The sequence below is a fragment of the Microtus oregoni genome, unplaced genomic scaffold (genome assembly GCF_018167655.1).
Source record: "Microtus oregoni isolate MIOR12 unplaced genomic scaffold, Mior012 000016F_ref0000370, whole genome shotgun sequence".
Classification (NCBI taxonomy): Eukaryota; Metazoa; Chordata; class Mammalia; order Rodentia; family Cricetidae; genus Microtus; species Microtus oregoni.
Window position 1 is genome coordinate 2,679,441 of NW_024543075.1, and position 24,365 is coordinate 2,703,805.

The 24,365-nt window shown below is 53.6% G+C and overlaps 1 protein-coding gene across 3 annotated transcripts in view; it reads right to left on the reverse strand.

Moving 5' to 3' along the window:
• The window catches only part of Lsp1 (lymphocyte specific protein 1), a 34,352-nt gene extending 10,727 nt beyond the window's left edge, over positions 1-23,625 (reverse strand). For 2 of the 3 annotated variants that reach the window (XM_041666493.1, XM_041666495.1), the window contains exon 1: positions 23,510-23,625. In XM_041666493.1, coding sequence (XP_041522427.1) covers positions 23,510-23,577 — 68 coding nt within the window. In that variant the 5' untranslated portion in view covers positions 23,578-23,625. Of the gene's footprint in view, positions 1-12,071; positions 13,045-23,509 lie in introns of those variants that run through there. The other variant, XM_041666496.1, reaches the window with a different exon arrangement.
• Positions 23,626-24,365: the final 740 nt, after the last annotated feature.

The window sequence follows — 24,365 nt, forward strand, 5'->3', positions numbered from 1 at the left end:
TGTCATGCTGACTGCTTCCTATGTTAGAACATAGTCACCTTGTTCAACGTGGGGACCAAGAAGGACTTTGGGAAAGGTGACAATGAGTTCAGAGAGTCTTAGACATGGCACCAGTCAGATAGCTACCCCTACAATCTCCACCTGGAACCTTCCTTCCTGTCTTCAAAAAAATGGCATGTTGGGAGACAGTAGCCACCATACAAGGACCAAGTGTGAGATTGCATCTAGAAGTCACTAGGTCAGGCTCAGGCTCTCTTTGCATCCACCCAGCTCCTTTCTCTCTCTACTTTGCACTTGGGTACCTTAGAGCACCCCAACCTCAACTCAGGGTCCTCCCCACAGAGGTCTCTCTGGGTTATGTCAAAGGTGGGGAAACTGAGGCAAGCAATATCTGCAGCCCTCAGAGTGTGCTGACTCAGGCTCCTTAGAATTCCTTTCTCTAAGCCAGGCACAGTCAGAGGAATCAGGCTGGTCTGGGCCCAGGGGGTCTGGAGACCCTATACAGCAAACCTGTGTTGCTGGTGTCTAGTAGATACTGCAGGCCTTGGCCACTGTTCCCCCCAACAGCCCCTCCAACTTGTCTGGAGTTGAGAGGGGTCAGGTCCTCTGTTTTACAGTTCCCACTGCCCCAGGACCAAGGTGCCTGAGCTGTTCAGAGTCGAGTCTCCCTTCTGGGGTCTCTGTGCTTCCCGGGCAGTGTCCGCCAAATGACCCCACAGCCCGCTCCCCTCTGGGCCTCAGTCCCCTGGCCAGGAAGCCCTGCCAGCACATGATCTAATCTCTCCAGGTCTCCCCTAAGCCTCTCAGACAAAAGCCAGGCCTCTCCACAGGCTCCAGGATGAGGTTCACTCCTCCCTCATCCCCCCCACCACCTCCCGCCCGCCAGCCACATGGGACTTCAGCCATGCAAGCTGCCTGACGGCCCCTACCTTGCACCCCAAGCCGAGCTGCCTGCCTCAGCCTCAGAAGGGCCTTCAACTTCCAGCCTGAGAAAGCCCCTTAATTCCCTACACCTGGCTTCCATCACAGGCAGATGCCGAGGGCCTCCTGGTTCTCTCCGTGGCCTCAGCCAATGTGGGGGCCCCTTTTGGCCCCTCTCCACCCGGTGAAGTACAACTCTGGGCTCTGGGGGCTGTGGATTGCTCCTTGCACACACGTTTACCAGCAGACCCCCCCAAAATGTCAGGGTACAGTGTATGGGAAAAAGAGGGCTTGCTACTCTGCCTGCTTTCTGAGGCAGACCATAAAGAGATACCCCCTGGGTGGCTTTGTCCTTGTTTTCTGAATCTGTGTATGTGCAGGGTCGGTATACAAAGTTCTCATGTGTGTGAAAGCACTCAAACACTTGGGTGACTGTGTAAGACTGAGACGGGGGTGCAGGACTCACTTAGCTCAGCTCCGAGTATGGATATCTTGAATCGGGGGTCTCACTCTGAACCGGACCAGAGCCTCTCCTGTTCTCCCAGGTGTAGCCTCCTTGCAAGCACAGTTGTGGGCAGGACCCCTCAGGGTCCTTCACTCTTGGAGCAGAGAATCCAAGCTACCATAGCTTGTCACCAACACACAAAGCCCAAGGAAAGGGGCTATGGGGGCTTGGCTTGCAGCAAGTATAGGGACCAAACAGAGCTCTTTCCTGAGCAGGGTACAGGATACACAGACATTTCATGTGGCCACATAGGCACTCACACACAGGCCCTCCCACGCACGTGCTCACACATGAGTACACAGGGTCACCCTCCAACATGTGCAGGCAAGGGTAGGGAACAGGGGATCACAAACAGCAGGTCCTATTCCCTCCCAAGCTCTCAGGGGGCCGCCCCTGCCTCACTATTTACTGTTTTCCTAACCATCACCCCGACAACGTGGTGCCGGCCTGAGCCTGGGGCTGGCAGGAGGCCAATGTGTATTTTCTGGGAACATCCTTTGTGGGACCCACCCCCTCCAAAGTTACCCTAACTTAGCCCTCCCTGGACAAAGTCTTGGTGACAGTGGGGTGCAGGATAGGGGTCTACCAGCATCACCCCTCCAGCCCCTTGCTGGAGAAAAGCTTGTCCCAGCTCCTGACCCTGCTCTGAGGCTGAGCAGGCCTGGGGCCCCTTTCCCCTGCCTCTTTCCTCCCGCCTGCCTCAAGCAATGAGTAATGCGCCCCCTCCCCATGACCTCACCCCGTCGCTATTCCACAGCTGGGCTCCGTTCTGGGAACTGGAAGGGGGTGGCTCTCCTGGGGTGGGGTGGGGTGGGGGCCTCTGGCCTGGGAAAGGCGCCCCCCGGCCAGCGGCCCAGACCCCTTGGCACGTTCTTCGGAGCTGTCAAGACTCTGGCGATGGCCGCCCCGCCCGTGGCCCTGGCCCCGCGCAGCTGCAAGGGATTTGGCGTTCCCGTACAAACGCAATCAGGCCATTTCCTGAGTCTGTTCTGGCTCGGGGGGCCCAGGGCTCAGCCTAGGGGCTGAGGAATGGGGCCCTGTCCCCCCACATCCTGCCCGCACTGTTACAGGGCTTACCACAGGCTGGGGCTGGGGTTGGAGCTCAGCCTGGGCTGGAGCCCCACCCAGGTGCACTAGGGTGTACAGACCCCCACCAGCTCCCACTCTGAATGGGGCTCTTTAACTCAAGGCAGTTGCTCCCGTCTTTTGCACCCCTACACAGTACCTCGTTCCTCTTCATCCTCTGCACCCCTGCCCCCTCTCCTGCTGCCTAAACCCTGCTGAGAGCCCAGCAGAACCCATCCTGGATCTAGCCTTCCCAGCTACCCACCCTCTTTGTCCTCCCAAGGATACTTTCAAAAGGTTGACAGGCTTCAGTCCCTGTTGCAATTCTGCCCCCTGCAGGCTGCCCATGTGACTGCCCCTTGCAGCCAGCTTGAGCTCTGAATCTGTACTGTTCCTACACCCTTCAGGGGGACACTAGAGGAAACTGAGGAGTGGGATCATGCAAGGCTATCCCAGGTGACCTTCAGATTACAGGGGCCCCTCCCACCACTGTCTCCTGGGTACCAGAGGACTGTAAGTAGCTAGAGGATTGGGGGTAGCCACCAAGAGGGGTTGATTTGATTCTCTAAGACCACCAGGGTCTCTTGCCCTCAGGGAGGAGCTTCCCCAAGGTCACAACACTGCCCATCAGGGGTTCTCTTGACCTGAAAGTGACAGCCAGCATAGCATTGGGCTAAGGGACAGAGCAAGGAAAGCCCTCCTGGTGCAGGCTCCCAAAGATAGGTGCAGAACTCTGAAGGTGGGACTCAGGGTCAGCCGTGAGTGATGGCTGTAGGCTACCACCCACGTCCCACACTTCTGAGCACCAGTCCCTGTAGCTGCTATCAGCAGGACACATTGAGTGTTGGAGGTAGGGGTCCCATTCCCTGCGGACAGTCTACAGAATGGTGTGGGGAGTACAAATGCTCAATTGCCACCCACTCTGGAAAGAAGCAAGGAGGTGGGTGTGTGGAGTGCGCTCAGATGAGAGTGCAGAGCCTCTGGTCAGTAGGGGAGTGCTAGGTGGCACAGGCGGGAGAGGATAAATTCTCTCCCCCAGGAGCCTGGTCCCTACCTCTGGACACCTGGCTCCGATCCAGTCCCCCCTCCCCTCATCATCTTTTAGCAGAGCGTGGACGTGGTGGGGTTATTTTCTTTTTGTCAGTCAATGTACCCAGGGGTTATTTCACTGGGCAAGACCATGTCACCACCGCTCAGAAAAGCACTGTAATTACTTGGTTGAAGGGAGGGGCATGGTCTTGCCCACCGCTGTAACAGAGAAGTGGACCTTTAGGCCAAAGAGAAGGAGAGCGACACAAAGAAGCCTGTGGGCCCCAGAGGGACTCTGTGACCCACAGGGTGGCCCTTGAGGTGTGAGTTGATCCCACACCCAGGAAGTCCTGGTTCTATTTGGGGAGCTAGTGGGGAAGGATGGGGGGGGGGATGAGATGCAGGACAGAAGGAAGTGGGAGGGAGAAACCAAGCCTGGGCCAAGCTGGGAATGGGGGGACAGGAAGTGGCTTTCAGAACAGCCCAGTATCCATGACATGTACAGCAAGACCTGGGCCTCAGTTGGGAGGGACAACGAATGGGGCCTGGATTTGCAGCACGAGATGAAAGGGTCCCTGGAGACAGTCAGTACTAGGTCATGGCTGTAGGAAATGCCTCCCCAGGGTGGAGATTTTTAAGGAGCCCCACAGAAGCAGCCTGAGTAGGCCAGAGGTGGGGAGATGGGGTAGATGGCACAGGGAAGGCTGGGTTTCCATACCTGGTCCCCAGGTCTTTCCAGCCCAGGGCACTGCCCAGGTCTATATTCTATCCACTGTGAGAAAAACACCCAGGTTAATACCAGAGGCTCAGCCCCAGTGGCTCGTATTCCCAGGCTGCTGCCCTTGGTCACAGGTAATCTGGACAGCCAAGCTTGCCTCTGGGATCAGTACTTCCCACTTTAAAGATTCAAGCCCTCTATTCTGTGAGAGTACTTGGTTTGCCCTACCCTCAGAACACACAAGCAGCCCACGTTCTTGGGACGTGGTTAGTGGTATCCGTACAAGCAACAGTTCTGAAGGTTCATGGTGGCCAAGCCTAGGGGCGGGCCTTGGGAAGATTAAAAAGTGCAGATTGGTTGGCTGGGGCTATGGGAATCACAAAAGGTTCTGGGCTGAGAGTGGAGATGCTCAGAGCCAGGAAGCTTCGACTGCCTTGAGAGGAAACGGCAGATGAGGGGGAGACATTATAAGTGGGGAGTTAGTTGCTGTCATTGGGACAGCTCATCATGAGGACCCTGGAATGGGGGTGTCACATAGAGGAAGTTGCAAAATCAGGATGGGCATACCTGTCTCCTGCCCTCAGGAAAAGAACGGCACAAACAAGCATGTGGGAGGGCATTGGGGAGGCAAATTGGGGGAAGCCTACGGATGCACATCTCAGGGGAACAAGGATAGGGGTTAGGTGGAACCCCAGTTCTGGAAGGAAGGGAGTAATGAAGGAACTCATCCACCCCACCTCACACACACGGGGGCCAGCCTGGGGTCCTAGGATTTAGACATCCTGCAGAGGGCCTCCGAGGAGGCTGTGTACTCCAGTTCTCTCTTTCCTACCAGATGGAGGCGCTGTCCGCCCAAGGTGGGCCAGGTGGCCACCACTCTTGGTACCCTTTGGTTTTTTTTTTTTTTTTTTTTTTCGAGACAGGGTTTCTCTGTGGCTTTGGAGCCTGTCCTGGAACTAGCTCTGTAGACCAGGCTGGTCTCGAACTCACAGAGATCCGCCTGCCTCTGCCTCCCGAGTGCTGGGATTAAAGGCATGCGCCACCACTGCCCGGCTCTTGGTACCCTTTGAATGAAAAAGATTTTGAGGCGGGTAGGACTCATGGGCAACTATCTCCACCAACTGACCTAGAACTACCCACTTTCCCCCGTGACAGCTAAGGCCTTGTGCCTCTGTGCTGTTTTCACAGGCCATACTCCCCCCATGATTCTGTCTTTTCTCAAGGGCAGTACATTGCATTAGAAGACATCTATTTGCCTCCACCCAGGACCCTCAAACCTGCAGTCTTCCCAGAGGGCCTCTGTCTGGAGTTTAGTGCCAAGACGTCTTAGAGAAGGCCATCCCTGCATGTCAGGCCCGTCAGACCCTTGCACGGGATTTTGCTCCCCAGGAGGGAGTCTTCCTGGCTTCTTCCTCTGCCTGTGCACCCCCCCCCCCCACACACATATCTTGTATGATTGCTGAGTCTAAACCCCACCCAGCCAGCATCTCTTCAGTTCTGCCCGCTTTCTTTCTTTCTTTCTTTCCTTCCTTCCTTCCTTCCTTCCTTCCTTCCTTCCTTCCTTCCCTCTCTCTCTCTCTCTCCCTCCCTCCCTCCCTCCCTCCCTCCCTTCTTGCTTGCTTGCTTGCAGCTGAGGACTGAGAAAGCTGAGGTTGCACCTGGGGCTTACCTCCGGCAAGGGGAGTCAGAGAGACCAAGGCTTCCTCTGCCACCACCCCTGTCTCTGAAGGCCTGGTACTTTGCTGCAGCTCAATAAGACCCCAATACCTACTCTCAGCTCTACTGCCCCTACACTAGCTGTGTTTACCTTCCTAAGATAATGATATGCCTTTTTTCTCCCACAAACCACTCCCCTCCTCTTTCTTAAGCATTCCCCTTGCCCACCAGTGCCAACTATGGTAAGCTCTCCACCACCCCAGTGCACCTTAGTGGGGCTGAGAGGCCAGCCCTGACCCTCTGGTGTAGAACAAAGGCCACAGAAGCAAGCACATGCTCTCTCAGGCACATGGGGCAGTGAGTGTGGACATGCAATTGACATAGTGTACTTAAGGCAAAGTATCATCATTGCTCATTCTGCCCTGGTGGCATGGTGGGGGGGGGTGCTGCAGAGTGGTCAGGGAATCAAATAAACACATAGACATCTGGGAGACTTTTTAGAAGGGACCATGGTTTGGGGGATCTGGGGAGGGGAAGGTGTCTAATGACAAAGCTTGCTTACCTTCAGGGTGCTCCCATCTTCCTGTCCTTAGTACAGGTGCAAGTACTCCTGTCCCCATGTCCCTGAGTCTAGGTACATCCTAAATCATCTTGTTGCATCTCCCTGGCCTCTGAGGACTTTACATGGATGTAAAGGGGGTTCTTGCATCTGTCCTCCATCCATCCATCCTTACCCCACAAGCTGGGGCTACCCACTTAGAATCTCGCCACTTGCACGCTCCTTCCTGGGAACTGAGCACACTCAGGGGAGGCAGGCACCATCTCTCCTTTAGGGCAAAGAAGGGATGAATCTTGGAGCTGTACATCAGGGAAGTGAAATAGCAACCCATCTGGAGACCACAAAACCCCTCAGAAGAGCCTGGTGAGTCAGATGTGGTCCACACCTGTCCATCACATTACCCAAGCCGTCCAAGTAGACTCCAAGTCTGCATTCAGAAACCGGCACACTCAACGCCTCAACCTGAAGGTGTGACATCCTCAAAGGTGTCTACAGCTGGATTCTGCAGAGCCTTTCTTAAAGAGCTTGAGGCTGAAAAATGGGAATGCTGCAGGCCCCTCTACCCCACACCTCCCTCAGAGGCTGGGTTAGGGTTCTTCTATTCAAGTGTGGTTTAGAACCAAGCTGGTCTTCCCACGGATAATCCTCTCCCTTCCCCTGGGTCTGGGAACCCTACCTCCTACGATGTGCTTCCCGGTCAGCCCATTGCTGGCAGCTTCTTCATTCAGGACTCCTAACTCAAACATCTCTGGCCACCTGACCCCCATGGCCTAGGGGTGGACACCAGAGCCTAGACCTCCCATCTGTTACATCTTGTCATGACAGCGGCTTGTGCTGGTCTGAGCTTGCTTTCTCCCTTCACTGGCTCTGCACGCTGTGCCCTCCATCTCACTGACCAGAATTGCCACAGCGTCTAGGGCCAACTACACAGAAGCCATGAGACCTCCCTGGTGCCCGCGCTCTGCTGAGCAGAGGTGTCTTCTGGCTGGCCCACTCATCATCAAACTCTCAGTGGGGACTGGGCTCAGAGAGACCGTGGCTTGCAGCAGCAGACAGCCCTGGCAGAATGCTCACAGGGCTCACGAAGCAAGGCACTGGCACACTCTCTGACACGCAATGATGGCTTGCACTGGCTTGAGATTGCCATCCCCTCCTCTTTCCTCCCTGGCTGGTTGTACCCAGATCCACCTCGCCCTGAAGGCCTGGCTACAGCTCTCCTAATGGATGCTGCTCATATGCCTCATCCTTCATCTGGTCACAGATTTACACATTGTCTAACTTGTCTGCCCACCTGGACAGATGCGTGGCAGATGACTGTGCATAGCCAAGACACTCTCCAAACTCATAGTCCTATGCTTGGCTCTGCGTGCCCCATGTGCCTCAATTTTCCTGCTCCCCGAGTAGTCAGACAAGGAGATGGATACCTATTGATTAATTTCAATATTTTATCTGCTCCTTGGTCCGAGAACACCCTGCCTGGCCCTGTGGCCACATCTGAGCTCTCGGTGCTATCTAACTCCCAGGGATGGATCATTCCTGGGGTTCTCATGGAGGAAGGGGTCTATCCCAGGTTGACCTGTTTCAGCCTTCAGCCCAAGATATCCCTTACAAGCCATTGACGTTGAACCCAGCTTCAGTGCTGTAAGCTGCACGAAGCAGGCAAGGGCAAGTCTCCATGGGCTGAGAAAGACTCACGCATCCCTCTGGGTACCACATCAGCTGATGCCAGTGGGTCCTGCACTGATCCCAAGCCCATTTCTTGGCCAACTCCTAGCGCTAAACTGAACAACCATATTTGGTTCTCACAATATCCCCACCACATATGCTGAGAAAAGAGCCGCATCCCAGACCTGGGAGACCTGCACGGTCAGTGCATGGCAGGGTGTCCTCCTCACTGTCTGTGTGAGGAGACAAGGCAGCCACAGGAATTGAGGGGCAGGACCCATGTCGGAGGATCCTGGTTGAGGGGGGCACCAGCCCCTCCCTTCCCACAGCTCTTCCCATCTGTTTTTTTACCCTTTTCGCACTGACTCGCAAGCCGCTTCCCACCATCACCTTTATCCTTCCCTTTCAATACCAACCACCACCACCCCCCCTCCCCCCCCGCCCAGGTCAGCCAAGTGGGGACAGTAGAGACGTACCTTCCCTCTAATGCTGGCTAGGACCCTTCTCCTCACCCATGTATCTTGTTCACTTCCTACCTCTTTGCTCCTTCTTCTTCCTTTTCTCCTTTCCTATCTGGTAGGACATATTCTCTCAGAGAACTTTCAAAGCCCCCAGGAGCATCCAGTGTGCTACTCCCCTGGCACCAGCATCTCCAGGTCAGGCCCTCCATGTCCTGAGTGCCATTACCAGTTGGTCTTAGTTCATCCCCTGCCCTGGGAGGATAGTAGCGGACCCCCATAGCCACATCCCTGCTCCTTGGGACAGCAACCTGCACAGCCAGCTCTATGGGCTGAGGGCCAAGTCTGGTCTCACTTGGTACCAGAGCCTGAGAACCTTTCTCTGCCCACAGAACTACCTAATGGGTTCTAACCCCAACCACTACCCGAAGCTCCTATAGCTACCTGCATCCACTTGCCCACATTGTCCCCTGTGCTCAGATGAAGCCCTTTGCCCTCCTGTAGCCCACGTGCCCACCTGTGCTCTGGAGACCTTGGTGGTCCATCCTGGCATTGTTCTCTGGAGAGATGCTCTGGGCCTGTTGCAGTGTCCCTGGAGGCTATACCCCTGCAGCTATCCCGAGGGTCCCAAGAGCCCCATGGTGTCCCCTCCTGGCTCCAGCAGAAGCACGGGGTGGGTGAGACTCTGGGTGCCTTGGCGCCCTGGTTGCTGCTTGCCGCCTGATCTACCCAGCTCTGACGCACCGGCTGGGACTGGAACCGGAACCTCAGTCCTCTGGGCTCTGGCCCTGACACCCTGCCCAGGGGGCTGGGCCACTTGGTCCCTGTACCCCCTGCTGCTGGCTCGGCCAGGCTCCAGGCAGGACAAGCTCTGGCAGACAGACCACCCGGCCCGCGGGGGTGCCGCCCACCGGCCACCCGGCCTGCCAGGGTGGGGCCACCCCACCCTCGGGATCTCGGCCTCCAATGGGCCCGTGGAGCCACGCCTCCCTGGACACTGTGGTTGGAGGCCTGGCTTCCCCTCCCCCCCACTGGGCCACCCAGCAGACTGCCAGCCCCATCTGCTACCCTCTGCCACCCTGGGATCCCCAGAGGCCCAGTGGGCCACATGTGGAGTGGGAATCTGCCTGAGTAGCCTTATACCCCAGGGAAGCCATAGACTGATGCCATCCCTGCTATCTGCTGGCTGATGGGTGCTGGAACCTGATGAGAGAGAAGCTCACACCACCCAAAGGAGGCTTGGTTGGTGATGCCTGCCAAGGTGACTCCTGGCTCAGTCTCTTAGGCCAGCATCAGCCCAAAGTACTTCTGACCAGCCCAGTTGCTCTTAAATCTAGGTCCCCGGGACTGCAGAACCAGGTAGGCAGCTGAGAGCAGAGGTGGCCATCCTGCACTGTGGCCTGACCTATGGTGGATCTGGGAGGACCTGGCTCCTCTGAGGCAGAAGTGGGTATCCAAATACCTAGCACAGGGAATAGACATAAGCCGGGGGCTGACCAGCATTGTGTTAAGTTCTCAATTCATACCCAGACTCAGATGAAGAGAGCTGTAGGGACATGACATCTATGAATTTAAACTGGATTCAGTTTGTATCTTGGCTTCTGCTGGCACCCAGCAATCCCTTCCAGAGCTTGTCACAGAAGGGACTGGCAGGGCTCTGCTACCAGGCGTGAGGAGAAAGCCTTGGGTTCCTGGGGAAGGGTCTGGGCGAAGACAGCGAATGATAGGAGGTAGGTCACCTGCTGGGTGACCTTGAATAAGTCACTTGACCTCTCTGAGCCTCTTTTCCTCATCTGTCCAACAGAGACAAGGCAAAGACCTATTATTCTCCAAGGTTGGGCTAAGTGGACAGTGTTGGAGGCTGCCGGCGTGTGGACAGAGGGCACCATGGAGTCAGGGGTGAAGGGTACTAGATGGTAGCATGCACATGCCTGCACATATGTGTGTACTCAATGCACATGAGAGGCGTGTTCCATTGAAAGACCAGGCTCCCAGAGATGCACAGTTTAGCAAATATCCACCCCGGGCCATCGCCTCCTGACACCCATTGTTGTCCCACTCCACACGTGGACAAGTGGTTCTCCGGCATCACAAGGGACAAGCCCCTGGGCCCACTCGTTCACTTCATGGGAACCCCCTTAGACCTCCGGGGGCCTGCCCTCCTGTCCTGACCACTGGTTAACCATTGTAGGGCTTGGTTTCTGGGTCTCCTCCCACCTCTCTTCAGCTCAAGACTTTGAATGGTGCCAAACCTGACCCCTGCCCAAAGTGATGTCTTGTCTATAGTTTCCATGGTCCCGTCATCCTGCCTCTGGATTAGCAGGACGGCAGCCTGGTGCAGGGTCTTGCGGCTCTTCCTGTCACCCCACAGCCACAAGGTACTGGAATCAGTTTCCTTTTTGTTATAGGATACTGCTGAGTTGGTAAGATTGATCAAAGGCGCTCCTAAATGCCCAGGGCACTACGAGGAAAAGGAGGTTCCTGAGCAGGACCCTGAGCAGGCTGAGCTGAGCCTGAAAGACTGGCATGGGGCATGTCTATGGTATCGGCTGGGAGCTAGAGTGGAAAGAGGCTGGGAGGCCAGCTTAGACCCTGGTGCTAGTTTGCTGACCTTGGTTGGCAGCTGGGACCATGATGGGGCCGGGATGTGGAGGTAGCTGTCTCCTGGCATCTGCCCACCATCCCATCTGTGCCCTGTCTCACCACTAAGAGCCAGGCTCAAAACACAGAGACATAAGAAACAATGCCAGGCCCACTCTCCAGGAACATGAGGTTTAAGCAGCCAGGGAAGTGGGCCAGGGAACAGGCCACCAGATGAGCAAGGAACCAAACCTTCCTGGCTAGGGAGACCATGACAGGCTTCCTGGAGGAGGTGGCACTGCAGTAGAGCTTTAAAAGCTGGAAGAGGAAAGAAAAGGAAGGGCACAGCAGGTGGCTCCGAGGGCAACAATGAGCAGTTAATCATTAGAAGTGCCTGAGGTTTGCAGGGCCTGGGCCTACAGCTGCCTATTCTCACACACGCTTTACATAGGAGACAGCAGGCTGAGTGAAGAAGACTTTCAAAGACCTGAGGTCCAGAGGCCAGAGAATCAGGATCCCCAGTGTTTCCAAGCCTCCCTCGCCCAGGACTGTCAGGCCAGTGGTTTCTGGGGCCTATGGCTGTAAGTCCAGTTTCATTTGTAAAGTGGGGTGGGGGTGTCACTTGTTAGTTCCCAAGGGCAGCAAGAAGATATGATGGGGACAGGCCTGTGCAGCTACGCTGAAGATCATTCCCTGTGGGTCCCCATAGGACCCACAGGGAGCTATGGGAGGAAGAGGTGAAGCTGCCTGGCTGACCAAGATGATGGCGTCGTGCTGGGCTTCTATCCTCCCATAACACGTGCATAAGCAGCCTGGCACAGTCCGTGTGCCACATATCTGCCAGTCTGGGTGCAGAGGGGTACCACTGTCAGCAAGGGCGCTGCGGGCACCATGCCTGGGCTGGGAGGGACCTACCTCAGCAGCTTCTCCAGGCCCCGTTTGCTAGCATTTCTCCTCAGGAGTGCGGGGCCATTCATGCTGCGGGCCTGCCCACGACGATGCTGGTGACCTGGCCTGACCCCTGGCCCTGGGGACACCGCCTGCAGCTTCAAAGGCTCCTGGTGCTGTGGCCCAAAAACTCTGCTCTCCTCTCCTCTCCTTTCTTTCCCTTTCCTTCTCCTTCTCTTTTTCCTTCCTCTCCTCTCCTCTCCCCTGCCCTGCCCTCTCTCTTCTCCTTGTCCTTCTCGTTGTGTTCTTGTCCCTCTTCCCGTCTCCTGTCAGTCTGTCTGGTCTCTCTGTCTCTGACACCCCTTCCTTGTCTGCTCTATCTGTCTGAAGGATGTCTGTCTGTCTCAGCCCCTCCAGCCCCTGGGGACGGGGGTGTGGGGCTGGCTCCCAGATGGCAGCCCCAGGCCCTTCCACTGTCCCTGGACCCTGTCTCTGTGGGTCTCTCTCCCCTCTCCTTTCTCAGGACGCCTAGCAGCTGCTTTCCTTTTGTCCCCCAGCCCCCTTCTCCGCCCCCTTGGTCTCCTCCACCTCCACCACCTCCTCCTCCTTCCGAGACTAGTAAAAATGTCAGAGAGAAACCCTCCCAGCCCCGCAGTGTGGGGGCCTGGCTGGACCTCCACGCCCGCTTGTGGGCAGCATGGTGGTATGCCCCCCTCAGACCATCTTGGCAGCTTCTGCCACTTCCCACCTCTCTGCCCACCACTCCACTCTGGGTGACTGGCCCATAGGTCACCTCTCCATTCTCAAAGCCTCTTGCCCATCTCTGCCTGGCTGCTGGTCCTTGCTCTGAGTCCTGCTCTCACTGACCCTGGCTCTCTCCTCCCAGGTCTGGGCCTCAACTGCCCCTGACCTGGCTGACTGCCCCTCCTTGCCCTTTTCTTCTCTTCTGGCGTTTTCACTCCTATCTCAGTCTCCCTCCTACCTTCCCTCCCCCCTTCTTTTCCCTCCCTTCTTTTTCTCCCTCCTCCCCCTCCTTCTTCTCCCCCCTCTGGGTCTTCTTTTTCCCTCTGTTTATTCCCAGCTCTCTGCTCTTGTATAACCTCCAGGGGAGGCTGGGCACCCCAGGAATCTTCCCAGGTCGCCTCGCTGGGAGGCTACTGCCTTCCCCAGAACCTCAGGCTGTATTCAGAGAAGGGATGTATAGACACCACAGAGAGCATCTTCGTTGGTATAGAGAGCCAAAGTTCCGAAAGTGGTAGAGGGTACCCGGGTGGTCGGTGCCCTCACCAGCCAGCCCCCTACCCTATCCTCTGGCTCAGACCCAGGGACAAGCAGCCCAGCCCATTGTTTTTCTGGTTGGGCTTAGTCACTGTGACTCACTGGAGAACACTGGAGGCTAGTGGCTGGGCTGGGAGGAAGTTGCCATGGGCCAGTTCTGGGCGAGTGAGCTTGCATCTGGTGGCTTCTCAGAACCCTCACACTCATAGCTGCGGACAAGCAGTACTGCTAGACCCATGAGCCAGATGGGAAAGTCAAGGCTGGCCAACAGCACTGTGCCAGGTCACAGAGCTAGAGTCTGGCAGAACCAAGACCATAGTTGGGTCTATTGACTGCCAACAACTGCCCACCGTGTCTCCCCGCACACATCTGGCCCCCAGTTGTACTCCATCTCTATACTGGAAGAATGGACACACATAGATTACTGTGACCTCCAGGTAGGCCAGGAAGTCAGAGTGCAAGAAACCTCAAGACTACTGAGGACAGAGGAGGGAGTTGGAGTCTCATGAGCGGATCACTGGTGCGAAGGAGGTATGTGCCTTATGGTGACGACACAGATACAGTGTCCCATGGATCCACAGTTCTAATCTGCAGCAACCAAAAAGCTGGCTACCCACCTTTTCTGCCACACTTGCTACAGGATGAGATCCAGCTGTTCTGAAGACAGCGGTTACAGCATCTCCCTCCCCCAGCCTCTCCCAGGAGGAGATGGAGCCAGAGTGTATAGCAGAGACAGCAGAGTCGACTGCCCCCTCCAACAGCGCAGAGACATAATAAACAGCACATTCTGAAGTAATAAGGATGGGGCAGGGATGAACCTCCCTCTGGTGAGCCCATGCTGAGGAGATCATCCAGCGGAACCAGCTTGTGCTGCGCCTGCACCACGGTTCATCTCACCACCTCCTCGGCCCTGTTCTTATTCCAACTAGACAGTCAGGAAAGACATGTGGTCAGGGAAATTTGGGTTCAAAAAGAGGAAGAATGTTTCCAGACAGGGGAGGGCTGTCTTAATGGCGGGGGAAGTTCCTACAAAGAGATGTTGAATGATTTAATGCTTTGAAGCCATGATAAGTATGGACAAGTGAGCAGAACACTTATTGTCTGTTATTGTCATTATTGTCTGTTACTTGTCCACCTACCCACCCATTCATCCATACATCCATACACGGATCTATACACTCACTCATACACCCACTCACCCATAACTCACTCTCAATAACCTACCTACTCATCCACCCACCCATTCATCCATCCATCCATCCATCCATCCACCCACCCATCCATCCACCTTGTGTTTATGGTGCTTGCATTTTTAAGTACCACTTATCAACCCATCAACTCTTTTCTTTATATCTTCTCCATATTCGTTCATAAATCCGCCTTTCTAGACATCTCCTCACCTAGGAAACTGCACATCTAGTTGCACACATCTGTTTGTGTGATAGTGTATGCACGGTCCTCAAAGCAAGTCAATACACTATGTATGGGAAATCAGCCCCCAAACCAGTCATCATCACCCACTCTTCCTCCCTGTCATCCTTCCACTCACACACACACTCAATTAGCCACACTTTTGTCCACCAATCCATATGTTTATTCAAGAAACACAAATCGAATTACAATAATTTTCAATGTGCTGGGAATTCAGCACCACTCTCCAACACTCATGATGCTGACATTCCAGTGGGAACAAACAAGTAACAGTGTATCAACACATTGCCCATGATGGTTAATGCTGCTGAAAGTAGGAGTCAGGGTACAGGCATGGAAAGAGGAGCACTGGGGACCAAGATGTTTTGGATGATAGTTAAAGCGGAAGAAAAGCTTAGTGGGAAGGAATAAGCATTTCCTGATTTAAGAAGGAGGGGGGAGAGAAAGAGAGAGAGAAGAGAGAGAGAGAGAAGAAAAAGGAGAGAAACTGACTTCCTCACAGTGGGAGAAAGTATTCCAGAAACATAGTACAACATTTATGATGGAGAGGTATCTTTTCACACATCTGTGTCTCCAATAGTTCATCCCATACCAATTTATCCATTTTATTGATTTGTTATCTGTTTATCTTGCCACCATAATCTATTATTGTATCTATTTATCTATTATTTATTTACAGTCATATGTCTGCTTCTCTTGATATTGTATCTGTCCAGTCATTTATCTATGTCCTATCTACTCCTCTTCCATCCACTTATTCTTTCATCCTAAATGCCATTCTCCAACGCATCCATTTATCTATCCCATGCATGCATCCATCCATCTATACATTCAACCCCTACTCATCCATCCACCCACTCATTCACCTCTCTGTCCAATCCCCATCCATCCATGCATCCAACCATCCATCTACCCACCTACCTACTAATTCATCTATCTACTCACACCATCCACCAACCACTCATCACACTCAGCCACCCCACATTTATCCAACCACCCACATTTCTATCCATCTGCCTATTCACCCATCTACCATCTATCCATCCATCCACCCACTCACCCATATATCATCCACCCATATATCTACCCGCCCGTCCATCCATTCAACTGTCCGTTCATCCGCTCACTCATATATCAACCCATCCACCTACTCATTCATCCATTCACCTTTCCATCCATCCACCCTCTATTAATCTACCCACCCATATATCCGCCCATCAAGTCATCTATCTACCCCTCATCCATCAGCTTACCCATTCACCTACCCATATATCCACCTACTCATCAATCCATCTATACAACCCCCATCTACCCATTCACTAATCCATCCACCCATCCATATATCCACCAACATTCAGTCATTCATTCATCCCACATTCATCTATCCAACCCATTGTTCATCCACCCATCTACTCATCCATCCATTTATCCATCAATACATTCACTCATATATCAACCCATTTATCCATCTACCCATCCACTCATTCACTCACCCATCCACCCATTTATATGCTCCCTGGTCATTCATCCCACCCATATATCCACCTGTTCAGTCATTCATCCATCCACCCCTCATCCATCCATCCACCCATCTACATATTCATCCATCCAACTACCAACTCACATTTACCCATCCATCCATCTATCCATCCCTTTCTATTTATTCACACCACACTTATTCATTCATCCATCCACTCCCCCACTCACTCATCTATCCATCCAGTCACCCATCTTCCCATCCATATATTCAGCAACATTCAGTCATCCACTCACCCATTCCTGTATCTGCCCACTTATTCATCCATCTACCCATCTATCCATCCCGCCAGCCAACCACCCACTCACCGATCCACCCACCCATATTTCGACCCATTCATCAACCCACCACCCACTCATCAATGCATTCATTCACTCCACATCCATCTGTTCGCCCCATCCATACACCCATCCATATATCGACCCATTTATCCATCTGTATATTCCATTTATCCATCCATCAGCCCATCCTTAATCCACCAACCCACATATTTGCCCATTTATCTACCCGTTTTTCAATCCATCTATCCTTACAGCCATCCACCCGCTATTCTTCCACCTACTCATTCACCCATCCACCCATCCACATACCCATATAACTTTCAGTATTCAATCACCCACCCATTTATCTATCCACCCATCTACTCGTTTATCTAACTCCACTCACACATTCACCCATACACTCATTCATTCATTCATCTACCTACTCACTCACTCACTCACTCACTCACTCACTCACTCACTCACCTAATCGTCCACCCATCTGTCCATACATTCATCCACCTAGCTATATATCTATCCATTCATCTACTTCCTAGTCATCCATCTACCCACCTGTAGTGAGCCGAACAGGATCGCCATTACAAGATGGCGCTGACATCCTGTCTTGTTGGAAATAAACAACTCCATATTTGGCTAAGCCTTTGAGAGCTGAGTGTCCCCCGCTTCCTGCATGCACGGTGGATAAGGGTCCCTGGGCCTATCCCGATGCAGTCTGATGTCAGCTGTTGGTGGCAGCCAATCACAGGGCGACCCGTGTGCCATTTCCATATATAAGCAGCTGCCTTAGTGCTCTTGGGCCCCGCTTCGCTTCATGCTCTCTCTCAACCAAGGGCACTCCAATAAAGCGTGATCTGAGAAGAATCCTCGTGTGGTGGTTGTTCTTTCTCGCTGGTCGAGAAGTCCGCCGCACCCACCTACCCATGTATCCATCTACCCACCCACTCATCATTCAGTCCATCTATTCCATCCATCCATCCATACATACATACATACATTTATGTATCCATTCACTTGTGCATTTATTGATCTGTCCACATATCTAGTCACACACCCATCTATCTACCTACCCATCCATACACTCATCCATCTACCCACCTAACACTTTTCATACTTCTACCTTCATTCACCTTTCCTTGTATTTATATATTTCTCTGCCACTCATTTCTTCTTTTATTTTCTTATTTCTTTTCTTCTATGACTAACATAGCCTAAAAATCCATGACTCAAGAACAAAGTTCCAGGAGGTCAGGTCCCTCCCATAGTAGACCATAAACAGAACTTGGAAAGCACAGATATTCTCTGTCTCTGTCTATGTCTCTCTCTTTCTCTTGGATTTTTTCAGACAGGGTTTTTCTGTATAGCTCTGGCTGTCCTAGAACTCACTCTGTAGGCCAGGATAGCCTTGAACTCACAGAGACCCACTTGCCTCTGCCTCCCAAGTGCTGGGATTAAAGGTGTGCACCACCACCTTAGCTCAGATATATTCTCTTGTCCATACATCTTTATAGCCCCTAGAAAACATGCTCACAGACCAGTGGCCTACATGGAGAAAGACCCAGTAAGCAGTGGAAGCCTACTAGTGGAGGGGCCCAGAATAGTGGCATTTAATAGCAATGTGGCTGTGATTTACATAGTGGGATGCCTCCTAATGCTTCCTGAACTCATCAGCTCCCTGTGTTCCCCTTTCCAAGCAAGGTCTGGTGGGCCAGAGTTAAAGGCAGAGCCACAGAGCTGGGTGTGGTGATGAAGTGTGGTTGGAGCTGGGACTAGGAGAAAGGGCAACAGAGTCTTTCCAGATTTCTTTGGAATAAACTAGCTAGATCCATCTGTCTTGAGTTCTATTGCTCTTTTGAGGAGAGGTTCCTGGGAAAGGAGGGAGACCTGGGAGGTGGGGGAGAAAAGGGTGAGAAGGGGGAAAGAAGGAGGGGAAACAGGAGGGGAGAATAGAGAGGAGAGGAAAGGAGGAGGAAAGAGGAAGAGAAGAAGAGAGGGGAAGGGGGAAGAGAAAAAGAAATAGGGGAAAGAAAGGAGAGTAAAGAAGAGGAGAGGACAGGATAGAAGAGAGGCAGGAGGAGGCAGTGTTAACTTTCCTCGGAAGCTAACCACACACAGTAGGCTACCTTAAGAAAGACTGTACAGCCACCTTGGAATGGGAAGGTGGATCTGCTCCCTGTAGGATAGAAGGGTGTGAACCTGAGATCCCATCTGCTAGGGATGTGACCCCATCCTCATGTACTCATCCAGTTGGCAGCTGGTAAAATCAAGGCTGTGGAAGGAGAGTTGAATATAGGATCCATCTCACCCATGGCAGACAGGATCTCCTGGACATCTAGACAGCCTTTCTATAGTACCTGGTCACATTGGGCTGGCGTTTGTGCTGACCCCATATACACTGCCGGCAGCCTAACTTGTTCCACCTCTGAGGAGCCCTGATGTGAGGAGGGGGCTCAGAGGGAACAGAGGCATCTTGACTTTGCAGATAATTTTACCAGTCGATTGCCTGCCAATCGATGGAGGCAGATAGTCTTCGTTCCCCGCCAACTTACAGCTTCCCAACTTGGAGGTGGTCAGCAAATGGAGCCTGGTAAAACTGACCTGGCCACCATAAAGGACCAGAGCCTTTCCTGACCCACCAATTGTTTGCTCTCAAACTCCTATACTCTAAACCTACAGCCCCTTCCCTCTCTGCTAGCTCCTTGACAATAGGTATGAGTGGCCAGGCTAATCAGGCAGCGGTAGCACATGCTTTTAATCCCAGCTCTTAGGAGGCTGGCGGATCTCCATGAGTTCGAGGCCAGCCTGGTCTACATGAGTGAGTTCTAGGACGGCAATGATAGTTACATAGAGAAACTACCCTGTCTTGAGAAACTTTTTAAAAAAAGTGTCTGGATAGTGAAATCCTAATCCTGGGAAATGGGCTGGGCTGTCACCAGGCAGCTCCTTATGATGCCTCAAGGCCAATGAGAACCTACCTAAGAGTTACCATGTGTCCTTAGACAGACTGGGGCTTCTTAGACCCAGAAGAACCCCATAGCTCTGCTGTCCAGTGCTACCAGAGTAGATGCAGAGACCGAGGCCTATACTGGCCTAGACTGTGCCTGACAGAACACTCATACCCTGGCCTGTGATGTCCCCCCAAAGCACTTGCCACCAGCAGAGTACCCCTCACCCTGACCTGGTCTATGCCCCACAAAGACCACTAGTTCCTTGTCAACTGCCTTTGCAGAAGAGTGGGTGCACTCTGGGGATTCTTACCAGGGTACCCTAAGAAGTAGCTTTGTACAGTCTAACCCAGGTCATAGTCCCTCCCCTTAAACCCACAGAGGGCATGTCTAGTCACAGTAAACCATCTCTAAAAGGGCCACTCTTGGGGGAATGGTGTACGAGATCTTTGCATGCTTAAAGAGCTTGGCAAGAACACTCAGGTCACGAATGCTAGGCCTGAGCAGTTGCATTCTGACCATGCAGATGAGGAAACTGAGGCACTGGATGGTGATCCTTTACCTTCTCCCCCTTACCTCAAAGTGGCATCTCAACCCCTATCCCAATAGCTCAAGTTCCCAGAGCGAAAGGCCTGGTCCACCTCCCCTGGGTCTCATCCCCTAGCAAGCCCCTACTTCTTTAAGGCTCACCAAACCCTGTCTTAACCCTCTTAGGGAAACGGAGGCAGAGGCAACCACTGATACAGTAATAATGTCACCTTGCCAGGGCCATCCTGTCCTGGACCATCTGTCCCAGGCCTTTCCCAACACTGCCTACCTCAAGCAGACAGGGCAGTATGAGGGCCTCTGGAATCAGCAAAGGTAGGTCTGTGGCGTGCCAAAAGTACCAGGTATCTAGTTTCCCCTCCTCAAGCCAAGATGGGGATCTGAAGGAGTTGGATGGAAGGTGGGAGAAAGCCTAGGATCCACCAGGAGGAAGATGTTGTCTGGGGTGAAGCTTGACCTCTCTCTGCCCTGAGGAACCCCTGACTTGGCTTAGCCTGGCTCAGCTCTGCCATCTGTGCAGAGAGCTCCAGGCCTCAGCTTCTAATCTTCCCATCTTCAGTGCTCACCCTGGGAGGGCAAGGTTGGAGGAAATCCCTCCACTGGGCTACTGCCGCTTAGATCAAGGCTCTCAATATTGTGCAAGGCCCTCTGACTAGAGCTCAGAGGATCAGAGGAACAGGTGATCCAGGAAGGAAGGAACCCTGCCTAGGTGACCCTCAGAGTGTCCTATTGGTCAGCAGGTGTGGGATTAGGTCAGAAATGTTTCCAGGGTAGACGGTGACCCGGAGCAGGGCTCTTAGCAAAGCAACATCATATGCTGAGGGAATCAGGGTACAGACATGCCAGGGGCCAGATGAGCCATGCAACTCAGGGAACCGGTAGCCAGGTAGAGAGAGCTAGGCCTGTGCAGAGGATATCTGTCCACCCGAGTCTGCCCCCAGTGAGAGGAGCCATGGCTCCATGTTGAGTTGGGGCTCCAGGACAGGGGTAGTGGTTGACTCTGAGGCCTTTGAAGACATGCTGAACAATTATCTGTGAGCTACACGACTGCCCTGTAGCTCTTGAGATGCTGTGCAGTGGAGTTGTAGGGGGGTTGAGGCTTGGTTTCGTTCCCTTGGTGTCACCCAGCAGTCCCAGCAGAGCCATTTGCAGCCCTGTGGAGATGCCACACCCTGCTCCCACAGGACAGGAACAAGCTGCCCTGTGTTGGGTAGGCTTGCAAAGAGAGAGCACCCCACTGGAGGAAGAGTGGCAGTCCTGTATCAGTGGGAACACTGGAGTGATACACAGTAGCGTTCCAGCCATCTGAGGGCTCTGTGAGAGGGGCTTGGCCTTGGCCTGCCCGCCTTGGGCCTGGAATGCATAAGCGTCCCACTATGCTCACCCTGGTATACTTGGACAGGTATGAGGGCGCCCACAGTGCCTTGGCGCCATGGTGCACGGAGGTTGGTGGAGAGAGAGACCCCGGGGTGCGACTTGGCCTCTGCCTGGTATGCCTGGTCTTCTATGGACACATGGGGTGGGGACCCCCTGATCTGTTCCAGCCAAAACTGACCCTGCTCAGTTCTGGCCTTCTGGGGTTTTCTGAGCGGGAACTTATTAGGTCAAATATCCCCCTCTGGGTACCAGGGACTTCTTACCACTTTAAACAGGAGAATCCCCTGACCCCTGAGTCACCCTATGAAAGGACAGTTCCACCTCGCCCTGGGTCTCGGTTTCATTCTGAAAGGTCAGCGGTGTGCTTTGTTCTCTTTCTTCCACCATTTTGGGAAGGACATCTTTAGGGGATTCCCAGGCCCGCTGAGGTCTTAGGACTTTGGAACAGGAGTTCTTGACAGACAGGCACAGGTGCAGTCCAGCCCCAGTCCTACAGTAAGATGTCCAGGGATCTGCTGTGCCTGCCAGAGCTGTGGGCACCCTTGACTGTGTGTTGCCTAGACCTTGGCATTTGAGACAGCTGAGAGAGGGGGCCAAGGAAGGGCCCAGGAGGAAGGCGGGGCCGGCAGGGCTGCTTGTGTCTGCCCTTCTATGGGCACAAGGTGGCAGGGCACTGGCGTGAGGACATTTTTGCACAGGGTCACAGCTGTCGCCCGATCACCCTGTTCCACACACCCGATAGCTTGTGTCCTTACCCAGCCTGGGCAGAATGTCCTTAGAGCCCTTCTTGGGCCCTCATGATACATGTTCCCCCTCCCAGGAGACAGCTCTCACAGACCTTTCTGGGGACAATGAGGCCCTGAAAACCCCAGGTTGGCACAAGGATGCTGACCCAGGCCAGGCCAGTCTCTGTTTAGCCTCTGACTCCTTTCCTGGCTGGAGGGTTCCCTGGACAGTTCTCAAACCAGGGCCCACAAAGAAAGTGGAAAGCCTGAGGTTAGCCCTCTGCCCCCAACATGCACCCCTCACAGTGAGGCCTCTTTGCCATTATCTGATAGGACTGAGGTATTCTTGACTCTGTCCGAGATCTGGAGCCTGACTCCATTTTACAAGGCAGTCTGGGGCCTGCAGGGACTCTGCAACACCTGCTGAGGTGGCCTTCGCTCCTTGAGCCTGTGGGTGAACCTCAAGGACCACACCTTCCTGGACAGGCTGACATCTCTAGCAGCAGGTTCTAGGACTCCCGAGGTCTTATCTCCTTTCTGTTCCTCTTACACACCTGGACCACAGCCCCCACATCCTGCTCCCATGAGGCCTCTCGTCCCTGACTGTAGAATGTCCCTCCCCTTCTGCCTCAGCCTCTCCCAGAGACCTGACACTTTCTTCTAAGACCTGTTCCTGCAACTGAGCAGAGCAGGCACACACGGCTTGGCTTAGTCTCTATGTCTGCCCACTGACAGTCCTTCCCCGTGGCCCCCAGCTTATGACCCAACACAGGGCAGAACTTAGCAGTTCTTTAACTCACAGATGCCCTTAGGCAGTTGACGGCCCATGTGTCTGTGGCAGAGGAGTGACTACTTTACCTCCTCTGACATTCCCTTCCCATACTCACTGTACCCAATAGCAGTGTCTGGTCCACAAGGGGACATTGAGAATCGCCGCAGAGCAGCTTTGGGAACCTCTGAGACCCGGCCACCCCTGAGTATCTCAAGGCAGGCCAGACCCCTCAGACAAACCTACAGGTGAGGGGTCAGCAGCCTGGCCAGGATTCACAACTCCAGTTCCTCCCAACATAACTGTTGCTCTCTCCCACTGATCAGGCCACATCTAGGCATGCCCAGTTCCTTCCACACCAAGCATCTACCCCTTCTGTTCTGGCTATGGAGCCTAGCCAGGGATCTATCCTTGCCCAGTTAGGCCAGTAAAGCTGTAGAGGTAGATAGGGGAGACACAGACATCTATGGGTAAGAGGAGGTTTCTGCAGAACCTCCAAGGCCCCAGTGGGTAGCCACTCTCCAAGACTCTGTCCCTGCAGGACTTGGCACAAAGCAAGCTGCCTGCTGTGGGACTTACCCTTCGCTGTCTTCTGCATGCAGTTCTTCCTGCTCCTCGCAGCTTGGATCGCTGGCAGCCTCCGCCATGGGCCTGATGTCTTTGGTGTGGGTGCACTCTTTGTGGCTCCTAGTGCTTCTCTGTAGATGGGCTGTGGCCTAGAGCCCCCACCCCAGCAGGTTTCACTTCCTCCTTCCGGCAGCAGGTTGAGGTTTGGAACCTATTGGGACTTGGGTTGGGGTGTTGTTTTTTGACTATGTTGTTGCAAGAGAAGAAGAAGAAAAAAAACTAAACCCAAACCACTTATCAGGAAGTGTTGAGCAAGCTGCGCCGCCTGGGGTGACAGAAAAGGGCTGGGGCAGAGGTGGGTAAGGATGCTCCTCACAGTTCCGGCTCACGTAGCTGGGACACCCTGTGTTTCTCTAGGGTTTCTACCAGCAGTTCTGAGGGTAGCTAGCTCTCCCAGTGTCCAGAATCCATGGTCCCTTCAGCATCTGTGGACTCTGCTTTCAACTGCTTTACATGGACATTCTCTGTGCTTCCATGTGTGCTCACAGAACATGGTGGAATCAGTTCTTGATACTTCAAGGCCTTGGACACTCTTAACTCATCTTTGCTTTCCAGCCATGTCCAGGATCCTACACATGGTGCTCTGTAGGTCTAGAGCTTGCCCCAATCTGTCCCCATGCCTAGCTGCCGGACACCGGCGACTCCTTCTTGTGCTGTCAGTTCCGTTCTCTTTAATCCTGTTTTTGTGCTCTGGGTATTTGGAACCAATTTTGGAGTTGGTTGATGTTCCCAGCCAAGATGGGGTGGGTCATGAGTTATCCTGAGATAACCAGGACAGTAGCAGGACCAGGGGATGGACCGAGGCTTT